The sequence below is a fragment of the Sapajus apella genome, unplaced genomic scaffold (genome assembly GCF_009761245.1).
Source record: "Sapajus apella isolate SASKATOON/1434 unplaced genomic scaffold, GSC_monkey_1.0 scaffold69, whole genome shotgun sequence".
Lineage (NCBI taxonomy): Eukaryota > Metazoa > Chordata > Mammalia > Primates > Cebidae > Sapajus > Sapajus apella.
In genome coordinates, this window is record NW_022437009.1 from 6,321,680 (window position 1) to 6,336,802 (window position 15,123).

The 15,123-nt window shown below is 36.3% G+C and overlaps 1 protein-coding gene across 9 annotated transcripts in view; it reads left to right on the forward strand.

Annotated features, from left to right (window-relative positions):
* Nucleotides 1-15,123, forward strand: part of PTPN22 (protein tyrosine phosphatase non-receptor type 22) — a 55,904-nt gene that overhangs the window by 34,499 nt on the left and 6,282 nt on the right. For 2 of the 9 annotated variants that reach the window (XM_032249699.1, XM_032249702.1), the window contains 7 exons: nt 829-912; nt 1,383-1,513; nt 2,912-2,939; nt 6,293-6,373; nt 6,460-6,575; nt 11,223-11,253; nt 14,942-15,015. In XM_032249699.1, the coding sequence (XP_032105590.1) occupies nt 829-912; nt 1,383-1,513; nt 2,912-2,939; nt 6,293-6,373; nt 6,460-6,575; nt 11,223-11,253; nt 14,942-15,015 (545 nt within the window). Of the gene's footprint in view, nt 1-828; nt 913-1,382; nt 1,514-2,911; nt 2,940-6,292; nt 6,374-6,459; nt 6,576-11,222; nt 11,254-14,941; nt 15,016-15,123 lie in introns of those variants that run through there. The other 7 variants (XM_032249706.1, XM_032249703.1, XM_032249701.1 and 4 more) reach the window with 6 other exon arrangements.

Below are 15,123 nucleotides of genomic sequence, written 5' to 3' on the forward strand. Positions count from 1 at the left end.
ATAGGAGGTGGAGAAAACTTTTGCTCTATAACATTATTTATTATAGAGTTTCTTAATAAATAGATGTGTAGATCATTTATAACTTTGTTGCCAAAATATTTTATCTGGATCTAAGAAGGTCCTTCTGTGATTATTTTATACATTTTTAAACACTTAAATGTATTTTCTTTTCCTAGATACTCAAAATACCGTAGACTTCTCTGAGCATCTGCAGCATTAAAAAACAAACCCTTATTTTCAAGGGATTATAAAAATATCATCATGTGCCATCTGGTGGCAGTTTCTTATAATAGCATTTAAAATGCTTAATAAAAACTCTGTATAGAAATACAGAAAACAATCCTATACTACTGTTTTGTAAAACAGAAAAATGCCAATATTCTTGGATTTTGTATATAGTGAAGAAATACTAAGAATTTTTATGTTTTAATTAATGTATAACTGAACCTTTGACATGTCAAAGCACTTTATAATGCTTTATTGTATAGTCTATGTAAAACAAAAGGAGTTATGTAAAAGATAATTCAAAGCTTCCAAAATTAATATGTTTTATGTTAACTGACACCCTGTGACTCAATCAAAATATTTTTGAGCTTTTAAAACAAACAATAAATTTTAAAGAATAAGCAAAAACCTCCTGAGTTTGTACCTTAAGAGAATTTATTTTGCTTTTTCCTTGAATGAACAAGTGCCAGCTTACTGATAATGGTGGGTCAATGGAATTTAAATATAAATTATGGTAAATTTGTATTTACTATTAGAATATAAAAATTTATTTCAGATTGTTCTAATTAACAATTGTTACCATATTTCTCACATTTTGGATAGCAACTGCTCCAAGGATAGATGATGAAATCCCCCCTCCACTTCCTGTACGGACACCTGAATCATTTATTGTGGTTGAGGAAGCTGGTGAGTACAGTTCAGTAAGTATAAAATAAAGTGTGGGTTGGACATGGTGGCTCATGCCTTTAATTCCAGGACTTTGGGAGGCTGATGTGGGAGCCTTGAGTTCAAGGAGTTCATTGAGGCCAGGAGTTCAAGACTAGCCTGGGCTACATGGTGAGATCTCATCTCTAAAAAAACACTTTTTTAAAAATTTAGCAGAGCAATGGCAGCATGCACATGTAGTCCCAACTACTTGGAAAGTGGAGGTGAGAGGATCACTTGAGTCCAGGAGTTGGGGGCTGCAGTGAGCCATGATTGTGCCACTGCACTCCAGTCTGGGTGATAGAGTGAGACCCTGTCTCAAAATATAAAGTATGAACTAATTAGATTTATTCTAAGGTCCTTTCAATGTTTTATGTACTATTTGCTGAGCAACATTTGATTTCTAAAAGAAGACTACTCCCAAGAACTGAACCACGTTCACTTTCTTACAGAAGAATTCTCACCAAATGTTCCCAAATCCTTATCCTCGACTGTGAAGGTAAAAATTGGAACATCACTGGAATGGGGTGGAACATCTGGACCAAAGAAATTTGATGACTCTGTGATACTTAGACAAAGCAAGGTCAATAATTTTTTTATGGCTCTGTTCATTTAAATTCAATAGACTACAGATCTACTCCTTATATTTTTAATACCCATCATTCAATAAATCCTAAGCACATACTACATATAAAACATTGTGCTAGAGGATGTTGGGATAAAAAAGATGTATAAGACACAATTCTTGCCTGTAAGAAGCTTCTTGTCTAGTAGTAGAGATATAGGATGAGTACACATCTTTATTTTTCCTATATTTACTATAGCAAGGCCAATATGATTGATGTCATATGAAAGATAAAGAATTTCAAGTGTGGGGGATGCCTCCAGGTTGGAAGTTATCAAGGAAGATTTAGTGCAAGAGGAAACATTTGAGCTGATTCTTGAAGGATAGTTAAGGCAAAAATAAATGTTTCATACTTAAGTAGGAAGCTTGTTCACTGTAGTCATTTGTCAGGCTGTATCTTGTTAGCTGTGATAATATGTTACAGAGAATGACAGGTGTGCATATTACTTAAGATAAACCTTTTAGAATAGTGTATCCTGCTTCTGGAGGAAAGTGTATCTAAAAATGTTATACATTTCTATGTATTCTGTGAACCAATTCTCTTAAAATTTGAGAGATCAGAAAAATAATTAAACAAACATTTTCAAGAACATACAATTGCAAAGCTGATAAGCAAATATTATCTGCCTTTTAAATTATAATTCTAACATACTAGTAATCATTATTATTGCCATTAATAATAGGCACACATATTTATCTTAACACCTCCCAGAGGAAAGAACAATCACTCTTTCCAATGTTATGAAGCAACTTCAATTTCTGCTCCTTACCTCTAAATTTGCAGGGAATTTTTTTTTTTTTTTTTTTTTTTTTTTTTTTTTTTTGAGACAGAGTCTTGCTCTGTCATTAGGCTGGAGTGCAGTGGTGCGATCTTGGCTCACTTCAACCCCTGCCTCCCAGGTTCAAGCGATTCTCCTGCCTCAGTCTTCCAAGCAGCTGGGGCTACAGATGCGCACCACCAGACCCAGCTAATTTTTGTATTTTTCATAGAGACGGGGTTTCACCGTGTTGGCCAGGATGGTCTTGATCTCTTGACCTCGTGATCCACCCACCTTGGCCTCCCAAAGTGCTGGGATTACAGGCGTGAGCCACCGCACCTGGCCAGGGAAATGTTTTAGGTGGGACAGAAATAAGTCAGAAGGGGATCAACTTAGGACTAATTGCCATGGTATATACAAATCATTGTAAGAGTGAAGGATGCTATTTCATAATTCAGCACACTTACATATTAGGAAAAATAGGGTCTATATTTCAAAACTATCTGAAATATAATTTCAAAGATGCCATTTTTTGCTTTGAATTTTATAATTTGTATACATATTCTTCTTTCACTTTTCCTTTCTTTTTTTCTTTTAGAGTGTAAAATTTCGAAGTCCTAAATCAGGTAAAAATTTCTCTTGGCTTTAGATGACATTTAGCTCTAAGAGTCTAAGAAAGGTTCATTAAGTTTAGAGTAATTCACCTCATGAAGTTACTTGGTTCCCATAATAGCTTCCATATTTATTGATTTATTTCTGGTTTTCCCAGACTAGAAATTTGGTTAAAAGCAAGGTGAAGACAGGATTTTAGAATTCTGCTCCTTAATATATAACCATTTAAAAACTATTTCAGAGAGAAGCTTTTAAAATTTTGCAGCATTTCCATTATATAGATGTTTCCACTGTTAACAGTGTGATTCAAAAAATTATTTCTGGCCACGTAGTTCTTTAGTTGGCTGTTGCCTCTCCAGTACTTTCCTAAGCTTTGCCTTTTATGCATTGAAGAACAAATTAATTTGATAATGTAAACTTTGTTTACATTATCACAGGTGGTAGTTGCCCTTAACATACTTATTCATATTGTCATATTGTTCAAACACATAAACAGATAACATAAAGGTTAAAAAACATGGGCTTTGCCAGGAGTTCAAGGCTGCAGTGAGCTATGATGGCACCACTGCACCCAGCCTGGATGACAGAGCAAGATGATGTCTCTAAAAAACATGATAATAGGCTGGGCGCGGTGGCTTACACCTATAATCCTAGCACTTTGGGAGACCAAGGCGGGCAGATCACAAGTTTAAGAGATGGAGACCATCCTGGCCAACATGGTGAAAACCCATCTCTACTAAAAATACAAAAATTAGCTGGGCATGGTGGTGTGCGCCTGTAGTCCCAGCTACTCTGGAGGCTGAGGCAGGAGAATTGGTTGAACCTGGGAGGTGGAGGTTGCACTGAGCTGAGATCTTGCCACTGGACTCCAGCCTGGCGACAGAGCAAGACTCCATCACGAAACAAAACAAAACAAAACCCCTCCCCAAAAATGATAACAAAAACATGGGCTTTAGAGTCAGATAGGCTTTAACTCAAATCCCCAGTCTATGAAGAATTATCAAAATGTGTAACCTTGGTTAAATTACCTACTTTCTCTATCTGCTTTTCTCATTTATAAAAGGAGAATAATAGAATCCCTTAGATAATTTTTATGAGGATTAAATAAGATAATGCCATAAAGCTTTTAGCCCAGTGCTTGTCAAATAAATACTCCTTAAATATTATAAATTATAATTTTTATTCATTGTTAAATGAGCATTTTACTAAGCCACTTCTGTGTACCTTACACAGTGTTAGAATAGGCAGGATGTATAAGAAAGAGTACTACTTAATGCTTATATTCAAATGTAGATAAAATTAATACTCACATGGAACCACTAAGTGATAATCTGTGTGGCACTAGCTATAATCACCAGGAATCTGGAAAAACAGGATGCCATAACTGAAAGGGTTTGGAAAAGCTTTGCTGAGTGGAAGAAAGAACTTTAAATAATTTCTATAGACAGAAAAAAGGAGGGAATTCCAGCAACAGGGATCAGCCTAACAGTGACTCAAAGGTAGAAATGAGCATGATGTGTATGGAGAATAGGTTATTTTTTATTTTATTTTATTTTATTTTTTGAGACGGATTTTTGCTCTTGTTGCCCGGGCTGGAATGCCATGGCACAATCTTGGCTCACGACAACCTCCACCTCCCAGATTCAAGCAATTCTCTTGCCTCAGCCTCCCAAGTAGCTGGGATTACAGGCATGCCCCACCATGCCCAGCTAATTTTGTATTTTTAGTAGAGATGGGGGTTTCTCCATGTTAGTCAGGCTGGTCTCAAACTCTCAACCTCAGGTGATCTGCCTGCTTTGGCCTCCCAAAGTGCTCGGATTACAGGTGTGAGCCACCATGCCCAGCTGAGTTATTTTTTATTGCAATAGATATTCTAGTTTGTGAAATATAGAAATTAAATTTGGGCAAATAAGATGTGGGGCAAGATTCTGAAGGACTTATAAAAGCTAGTCAGATGAAATAACCAGGATAGACAGATCCATAAAGACAGAAGCAGATTAGTGATTGCCAGGAGCCAAGGGAAAGAGGAAAATAGAGAGCGACAACTTAATGGGTGCAGAGTTTCCTTCTAGGGTGATCAAAATGTACTGGAACTAAATAGTGGTGATGATTGTACAGTACTGTGAATATGCTAAATGTCACTAATGGCAAATTTTATGCATATTTTACCACATACACCCAAAGTTAGGCAGAGGAATTTAGATTTAATGCCATAAATAACAGGTGTTATGGGTTCTTTGTCAGGGGAGTATTAAGATGAAATGGTATTTTAGGGAGATATTTACTAGAAGATTGTTAACGAACAACTTTAGTTTTCAGAATACTCCTAACAGCAAACTGGGAGATAATGAACTACTTCAGAGTAGTTATTAAGTATTTATTAAATGTCTATTGTATGCCAGTTATTTTACTTGGTGCTAGAAATAAGTACTGTACTTTTGTGTATTACCCAGCATGTGAGAAGTAACACTATTGATAAGACAAACTCTAAGAACTAAACAAACCTAATGACCAATGACATGTGAACCTCTTGTACTTTACTGCATTTCATTTTCAAAAGGAATTAATATAACAATAATACTCAGCACTATACAATGAGATGCTTATGTTGGTAGAATACCATCTGTATTTTGAGAAATTTACATCATGGGAGAATATGTCCATTATTGAAAATCTTCATTTTATGGAAAATTTCAAATACACATTTAAAACCTAGCATGATAGCATTATCACACCAATAAAATTAATAATAATTCCTTGACAGTAACTAATATCCAGAGTGTTCAGTTTTTGTCTCAAAAATGTCTTTTTACAGTTGGTTTATTCAAATCTGAATTCAAACAAAATCTAAACATTGCATTTGGTTTATATGTTTGTCTTCTTAAATCTGTCTTGAAATCTGTAACAGTTCTCCTTTCTTTATATTTTCTTTTAACATATATAACAGTTCTCCTTTCTATACTTTTTCACACCATTTATTTGTTGAAGAGAGTTGGTCATTTGTCTTAAAAGACTGCTTAACATTCTGGATTTGGCTAATTGTATCGTGATGGTTTTATTTAACATGTTCCCCTATCCCCAACATTCATGCAAAATGGTTGTTAGCTCTAGAAGTTTGATTATATTCAGTTTCAGTGTCTTTGGAAGAATAATTCTGAAGTGAGCTATACATTTTTGATGAATCATAAGCTCATTGGCTAACAAGGTAGAAAAACAAAGTTCCTGAGGCTCCATTCATTTTTCAGATAATTTTTTATTTGGTGATTGTAGGTTAAGATTGACTGATTTAAAAAAATTATATAAAGCCAAAAAGGGTGTTGACTTTTGACTTTTAATTCATAGATTTCTCTGTACTTTCTTATCACAGAACTACATCAAGATCGTTCTTCTCCCCCACCTCCTCTCCCAGAAAGAACTCTAGAGTCCTTCATTCTTGCCGATGAAGATTGTAAGTGGTAGTACTTTCTCTAAAAAAAACATAAACATTTTAAAAACCCATAATATATAGTCACTCCTTTTTTTTTTTTTCTTAAGGTATGCAGGCCCAATTTATAGAAACATATTCTACTAGCTGTCCTGACACCATGGAAAATTCAACATCTTCAAAACAGACACTGAAGACTCCTGGAAAAACTTTCACAAGGAGTAAGGTAAAGAAGATAAGAGTTTTGGGAAACATGCCAGGGGATTTCCCTTGCTGAAAGTTTTCCGCCTCCCCAGCATTAAGATGGAAAATTAGATTAAATATCTTCACTAAAACTAATTATTGATATTATAACAATCGAAATTAATAGAAAGAAACCAAAAAGAAGAAAAAATACAACTTAAAAGATTCGTTTGTCAGAGAGAGAGGACCAGAAAAAACACCTATTGGGTACTATGCTTATTAGCTGGGTGATGAAATTATCTGAACAGCAAACCCTTGTGACATGCAATTTACCTATATAACAAACCAGGACATATACTCCTGAACCTAAAATAAAAATTAAAAACTAAAACTAAAACTAAATGAAGAAAAAAAGAATCAATTACTCCCTAAGGTTGATTTATAAATGTAAAAGATGCCCAATGAAACTACCAACTTGTTTATTTCTGGAACTAGACAAACTGATTTCAAAGTTCATATGGGAGTAGGGGGAAGCAAAAGTAGTCAGAAATCTGCAAATAAATAAAAATAAAAATAAAAATAGTTTAAATGTCTAAAATAATTTTTTTTTTTTTTTGAGACGGAGTTTCGCTCTTGTTACCCAGGCTGGAGTGCAATGGCGCGATCTCGGCTCACTGCAACCTCTGCCTCCCGGGTTCAGGCAATTCTCCTGCCTCAGCCTCCTGAGTAGCTGGGATTACAGGCATGCGCCACCATGCCCAGCTAATGTTTTGTATTTTTAGTAGAGATGGGGTTTCACCATGTTGACCAGGATGGTCTCGATCTCTTGACCTCGTGATCCACCCGCCTCGGCCTCCCAAAGTGCTGGGATTACAGGCTTGAGCCACCGCGCCCGGCCCTAAAATAATTTTTAAAATAAAAATGAATAAATAGAAAAGCAATGAAAGAAAGTCACCTTAGCAAATATTCAAATATGGTAAAGCCTCAATTAAAATGGCATGATAGGCCAGGCACTGTGGCTCATGCCTGTAATCCCAGCCTTTGGGAGGCCAAGGCAGGTGGATCACTTGAGCTCAGGATTCAAGACCAGCCTGGGCAACATGGCAAAACCCGATCTCTACCAAAATACAAAACATTAGCCGGGCATGTTGGTGTTGCCTGTGGTCCCAGCTACTCAGGAGGCTGAGGTGGGAGGATTGCTTGAGCCTGGAAAGTGGAGGCTGCAGAGATCACACCACTGCAATCTAGCCTGGGTGACAGAGTAAGACCTCATTTCAAAAAAAAAAAAAAATATAGGCATGATATTAATGTATAAAAAGAAACACATACCAACAGAGTAAAAGGGAAGGTTCTGAAACAGATACAAATATATGTAGAAATTTAGTATATTATGAAGGCGGTATCTCAAATCAGGGGATAAAGATGGATGGTTTAATAACTATTGTTGGATCAAATAGCTAACTACCTGAAAAAAAAGCAGGGCATCCTCCTTACACGTATACCAGAATAAACTCTAAATGGGTAAAAGATTTAAATGTTAAAAAAACAGAAACAAAAACACAGAGACCTTAAAAAACTTGGAAAGAGGCCGGGCTTAGTGGCTCGCTCCTATAATCCCAGCACTTTGGGAGGCTGAGGCAGGCAAATCACAAGGTCAGGAGTTCGAGACAAGCCTGGCCAACATGGTGAAATCCTGTCTCTACTAAAAATACAAAAAATTAGCTGGCCATAGTGGTGGGTGCCTGTAATCCCAGCTGCTCGGGAGGCTGAGGCAGGAGAATCGCTTGAACTCAAAAGGCAGAGGTTGCAGTGAGCCGAGATCAAGCCACTACACTCCAGCCCAGCCCAGGCGACAGACTGAGACTCTGTCTCAGAAACAAACAAACAAACAAACAAAAAACTTGGAAAGAGTCCTTTATAACCTGAGAGTGTGAATGACCTTTACTATGACTCAAAATCCAGAGGCTGTAAGAAAATAGATAAATTCAGCTAAATAAAACAGAAAATTTATGGATGGCAAAACAATCACCTTAAAAATCAAAAGACAAAGAACAAATTTGAGAAAAAAAAAAGTCTGCAACTGGCACCACAGCCAAAGGGATTGTTACCCTAATATATAAAGAACTGTTAGAAAATAGGCCGGGTACAGTGGCTCATGTCTGTAATCCCAGCACCTTGGGAGGCCAAGGCGGGTGCCTGACCAACATGGTGAAACCCTGCCTCTACTAAAAATACATAAATTAGCCAGGCATGGTGGCATGTGCCTGTAATCCCAGCCAATCAGGAGGCTGAGGCTGGAGAATCACTTGAACCTGGGAGGCAGAGGTTGCAGTGAGCCAAGGTCGCGCCACTGCACTCCCCAGACTGGGTGACAAAGTAAGACTCCATCTCAAAAAAAAAGAAGAAGAAATTTATAGAAAATAATAACCACAAAATAAAAATGGGCAAAAATCTGTGATCAGATGGTCTGAAGAAAATAAATGAGCATGTGTGCCCTTTAAACATCTGATATGTTCAATCTCATTCATAATGAAAAAATTACAAATTAAAACCACAGTGACATATTGTTTTTTCATCTATCAGAATGGCAAATTCCCAAAGTTTGATTATATTATCTGTTAGGGAGGCCATGGGGAAATGAGCACACTCAATGTTGTTGGTGGGAATGTCAAGTGGTACAACTTCTTTAAAAAATTTTTTTTTTAAAAATTAGAGATGGGGTCTCTCTATGTTGCCAATTTCTGAAATCAAGCTATCCTCCTGCCTTGGCCTCCCAAAGTGCTGGGATTACAGGTGAGACCCACTGTACCTAGCCTGGTACAACTTCTATGAAGGAAAATTTAGCAATATCAAAATTACAAATGCATATACCCTCTACTCAATAATTTCACTATAAGTGAAATTTATCCTACAAATATGCTTGCATACCCATGAAATGACATGTATACCAAGTATTCACTGCAGCATTATCTATAAGAGCAGATGACTGGAAACAACATAATTAATAGTGTTAATTGTTAGGGGAACTGATTAAATAAATCATGGTATATCCATACAAATGGAATACTGTACAGCTAAAAAAGTATTAGGACTTTCTCAATATATTTATATATAATTTATTAACTTTTATTTAAAAAGAGGAATATAATACATATGTGCATTTACTTATATATTCATAAGTTACTCTGGAAGGATACTAAGTACAGAGGATAAAAAACTAATAGTGGTTATCTACAGGAGGAGCATTAGAAACTGAGTAGACTGAAGACAAGGATGGGACCATTTTTACTAGGATTTTCTGACTTGTAAATAAATCATCTATTTAAAAAAAACCCTAAAAACATTACAAAGAAAGACTTTATTAAATATCTATTCCATGGAAAAACACATTCCTGTTTGGTGTTAGGAAAATAGAAATGTCATAAAGGACAACTATTTGCCCTTGAAAACAGTATAGTTAATCTGCTGGAGTAGAACATCTTTGAGGAACATGAAAATTATCAAGAGGAATAAAATGTCATGAAGCAGATTAAAAATATATATGCTGAAGAAATGTGGAGCAAAGACATTTGGGTAGGTTCCTTGAAAAGATAAATTAGAGACTCCAGCATAAACAAGAGAGAAGGAAGTACGGCTAACAGTATGGAAGGAGGCCTTAGTAAATTTAATATAGAATATTACTGGCAAAAATTCTTCGCTAGAATTGAAATGGTTGTGTAACATGGATACATTCAGAAGCCATTTTGGGTTCTGAAATGGTCCTAATAAAAGAGAGAAGTAGTAATTTCATCCCCTCTACCCCCTGAGTTTCCTTCCTCCTTACCTTTTTTTTTTAGACAGGGTCTTGCTCTGTTGCCCAGGCTAGAGTGTAGTGGCATAAATATGGCTGACTGCAGTCTTGACCCCCTGGGCTCAAGTGATCCTCCTGCATCAGCCTTTCAAGTGGCTGGGAACACAGGTCTGCACCATCATGCCTACCTTTTTAAAATTTTTGGTAGAGATAGAGTCTCACCATGTTGCCCAGTCTGGTCTTGAACCCTGGGCCTCAAGGGAAACTCCTACCTGAGCCTCCCAAAGTGCTAGATTTACAAGCATGAGCCACTTTGCCAGCACCCCCTATCCCTGTCAATAGTCTGATAGAATAATTTTTAAAAAAACTATTAATCTTTTTAAAAAGACACGTTCTCACTCTGTCGCCCAGGCTGGAACACAGTGGTGAGATCACAGCTCGTTGCAGCCTTGAACTCCTGGGATCAAGCAGATCTCCTGCCTCAGCTTCCCCAGTAGCTGCCACCACACTCAGCTAATTTTTTTTTCACTTCTTGTAGAGATGGGGGTCTTGCTATGTTGCCCAAGATGGTCCTAAACTCCTCAGCTCAAACAGTGCTCCTGCCTTAGCGTCCCAAAGTGTTGGGATTACAGGTGTAAGCTGCTGTGCTCAGCCTCTGATAATATTATTTCAAAATATGTAATGTGATACTTGCATGGGTGATATAAATAGCAAGATAAAATCAAGTGGAGATTTTGCACTGAATTAAAAATGGCAAGATGGAAAAATAACTATGTACATTTTCATGGCTTTTTATAAGGAAATTAATTCCTTTCACTCAAGTCTCTATTCTACTTGATTGAAGTATTTCAAACTTCACAGGAAAAAAACTAACATTTTTCCCTTTCTTCACTTTTGTAGAGTTTGAAAATTTTGCGAAACATGAAAAAGAGTAAGTTGGTATTTATGTTTTAAAATATTGTTTTCTCAATTTTGTAATTTTTCTTTATATAACCAACCAATATTTTGAAAAGATTAACAATATTATTCCTAAACAGAGCCTCCCTAGGATCCTACGAATCAGAACAATCAGCCCTAGGCCTTTTTTTTTTTGGCTAGGCTTCACAGTGCTAATGTTGGGCAGGCAAGGAGAATTCTGTTTAATACATAAGAATAATAATTAGTACAATGTTTGCCATTAAAATTTTTTTTAAATATCTTTTTAAAATTTATTTTTAATAGTACAGATGGGGTTTCACCATATTGCCCAGCTTAGTCACAAATTCCTGGGCTCAAGTGATCCTCCCGCCTCGGCCTCCCTAAGTGCTGGGATTATAGGTGTAAGCCACTGCACCCGGCCAATGTTTGGCACTTTCTACCCCTCTTAAGGTGCTGTCATACAATTGTGTTATTTAAAATTTCCAGGAGTCTCACCTCAGTTGTATGTTTTGGAAATAGTCACAGCAAAGCATATTGTGAAACAAATATGTTAACTTCATGAAATAAGCAAAGGATTGATATATTTCCATTTTTACCAAGTATTAGCAATAAAAGTCTGTTGCTTACTAATTTTATTATATTGTAATGAAAATAAATTCCACTGAGTCCTGAAACTCTGGGGAATTATCTTAGAAATCTTATTTACAAATATAACATTTAAAAACCATGGTGATATACTTAATTTTTTTCGAGCCGTTTGGTTAATCACTGAATAGGGGAGAGACAGAAAGTACTGAGAAAATCTGATTTAAGGTATAGTGTAAGAAAGAAGCTTTCCTTTTGGGTTTTCATTCTGTCTGCCTACCCAAAAACTCCAGGTTCTTGAGCTAGTTTGCTATCATTGCCATCATAGCTGATCTCTGACATGAACTGATTTCTTTCTTATGATGGCTGAAGTATAGTTGGAAAATATACCTTTTCTCCTACAGTCAAAAGAGAATTCAAACATTTCAAAAGGAAATTATGGTAGGAAACAGGGGAAAGAAAATAACCAAGTACAAAGAACTGAGTGACTTAAACAGTCAACCAGAGATTGGTTTGATCAGCCTAACTCTTCTAACAGTTTTCTTTCCCCAGCTCCAACCCTGCCTAGAGAATCAAGCAAAGAAACAGAAACTACAGGTAGATTTAGGTTGGCACAGCTTTTAAGATATGGTGGAACTTTCGGAGATTAAGTCTTATTTCTAAGAAAGAGCTCTCAGTTCATTCTCTGGATCTAGGCTGTGCTGTATTTTTCAGTTACCTTGATCCTCTGGTCTTTTGCCCTTAAATGAAAAACAACATCTGGCCCCAAAATTGATCCCGGCCCCCAAAATTGAAGCTTTAGACTGTACTTCATATGTGTCCTCAGCCCCTTCCAGATGGGTCATGATTCTGGAATTCCATGTGTTCTTCCTGTAGCCTGGATCTCCCACTGGACTGTAAAGCTGGTCCTACTTTTAATGAAATTAGGATTCTCCATCTATTATTTTAAGCTAGTATCTAGGCCTAGTGTCATTCATTTATTCATTCAATGAATATTTGTTGAGTGTCTACTGTGTTCCAGGCATTCTGTAAGGTACTTACACTCTGTTCACTGTAAGATGGTGAACAGAACAGATATGGGCTCTGCCTTTGTGGAACTTAAGTTTGGTGAAGGATTCCAACATTAAACAAATTCACAAATTACATACATATAACACATGATAATGCTATGAAGGAAAACAAAAGGGTAACTATGAGAGGATAACAACGGGAATCCACTTTAGAATGAGTCGTCCAAGAAACCCTTTTAAGGAAGTGACAATTGAACCTGAAACATGAAGGAGCAGTCAGCCAGCCAAAGGGTCCAGAGAAGAGTTTTTCAGATAGAGGGAACAAAATATCTGAGGTATAAGAATTCGGTTTATTGTAGAAATTCAAAAGGAAGACATCTTAGCTACATAGTAGTAGGTAAGGAGGAGACAGGAATAAGGCAAGGCTGGAAAGATCAGGGAGGAATAGTTAGATTCTTATGGGTCATGCATGGTAAGTAGTTTAGTTTATTCTAAGTGTAATGGGAAGCCATAATAGGGTTTCATGCAGAGATGTTTTATACTTTGTTTTCTATTTATTTTTAAATGTTTCACAGAAAAGTATAAAACGATCATGCTAGCTGCTATATAAAGAATGAATTATAGAATGACAAGAGTGGAAGCTGTCAACTGTGATGCCTGATACCAACTTTTGGTGGGAAACTTTAATTGTCACAAATCCTTTAGTTGCAAGTGACAGAAAACCTGACTTAAGCTGACTTAAGCAGAAAAGGGGAATATATACTGGCTTGTAACAATGGTCCAAATGATGAAATCAGAACCTAATCTCTCATTTAATGTCTCTCAGCTTAGTCTCACTCTGTGTTAGCTCATTCAAAGGCAGGCTTATAAGGGGAAAAAAATAACTATTTATTGGTTTTCAAACCACACTGTGATGACTAGTGCCAACAGGGTCTGACTGTCTTGGCTTGGCTCGTTTGCTCATCCCTGAACCAATTATTGCCAGTATAGTCAATGTTCTGATTAGGCAGGATAGTGTCATACCTTAATATTTAACACTTGTTACATGTGGACACTGTCCAATCAGGAATGAGGTCAAACCTATACATCTGGTGTGACCATGCCAATATACTAACTGAAAATCAGCCCTAGTTATAGGTCATTTCCTTAATCTAAAGGTACAATCAGCTCCACTGGAAGCACGGAAACTGAAAATTGTGAAGGAGTAGTTTCCTAAAGAAAAATTCAAGTTCTATTATTAGAAGAGGGAATGAAGTTTAGGCAGGTAGCATAAAAATGTCCATAATGAGCCAAAACACAAAATAGCAGTTTCCTCTGATATATATATGTGGAATCTGTGCCTCCTCTGTAAAAGACCAATATTATCCTTTGGGACAGTTGTTTTCTTTCTGAAGGATATATAACTTTCAGCTCCTATGCAGTTTAGAGATTACTGGTAACTCCTAAACTTCCTCACCTTTACTCACTTTATATTCACGTCTCTATCTTCCGTGCCTAGACCAATCCTTAGTACATGGTAAGTATTTAAATATGAATAGTATTTTATTAAGTATTTTATACTTATACTTTATATTAAGAATAATAATTATACTTACTATAGTAATATCGTAAGTATAAAATAAATATGTATTTTAAATGGATCTGATTGAAATTCAGTATGCATTCCAGTGATTCATACTCAGGTACCCTCTGGAAAGTGAAGGTTTTCTAGAATCCTAATATTAGGTATACATGTGCAAACACACATATGTTGTTGTTCTCACAGTGCATTCTGAAAATGCTGAAAACAACAACAAAAATACTTACCAATATCTTCCCACTTATATGCTATTTGTTAGAAAGTTTATACAAACCTAAATTATCTTTTTCCATTGCTAAGATAGAGCATGTGTAAAATGTGGACAAACTTTTTAAGGGACTGTTTTCAAAACTGCAGACACTGATACATGAATATATCAATGTATATATATGACCTATAAGTAACTTATAAATTAACTTATACCTCTAAGTAACTAAAATAGCAAAACAAAGCAGCATAACAATGCTTTTCGGAGATTATAGGCCTAAATAATAATAATAATTATTAAATATTATGTTTTTTTTTAGACAGGGCCTTGCTCTGTCACCTAGTCTGGAGTGCAGTGGTGCAATCTGGGCTCATCACATCCTCTGCCTCCCAGGTTTGAGCAATTCTTGTGCCTCAGCCTCCCAAGTAGCTGGGATTACAGATGTGCAACACCACGCCTGGCTAATTTTTTTGTATTTTTAGTAGAGACGGGGTTTCATCA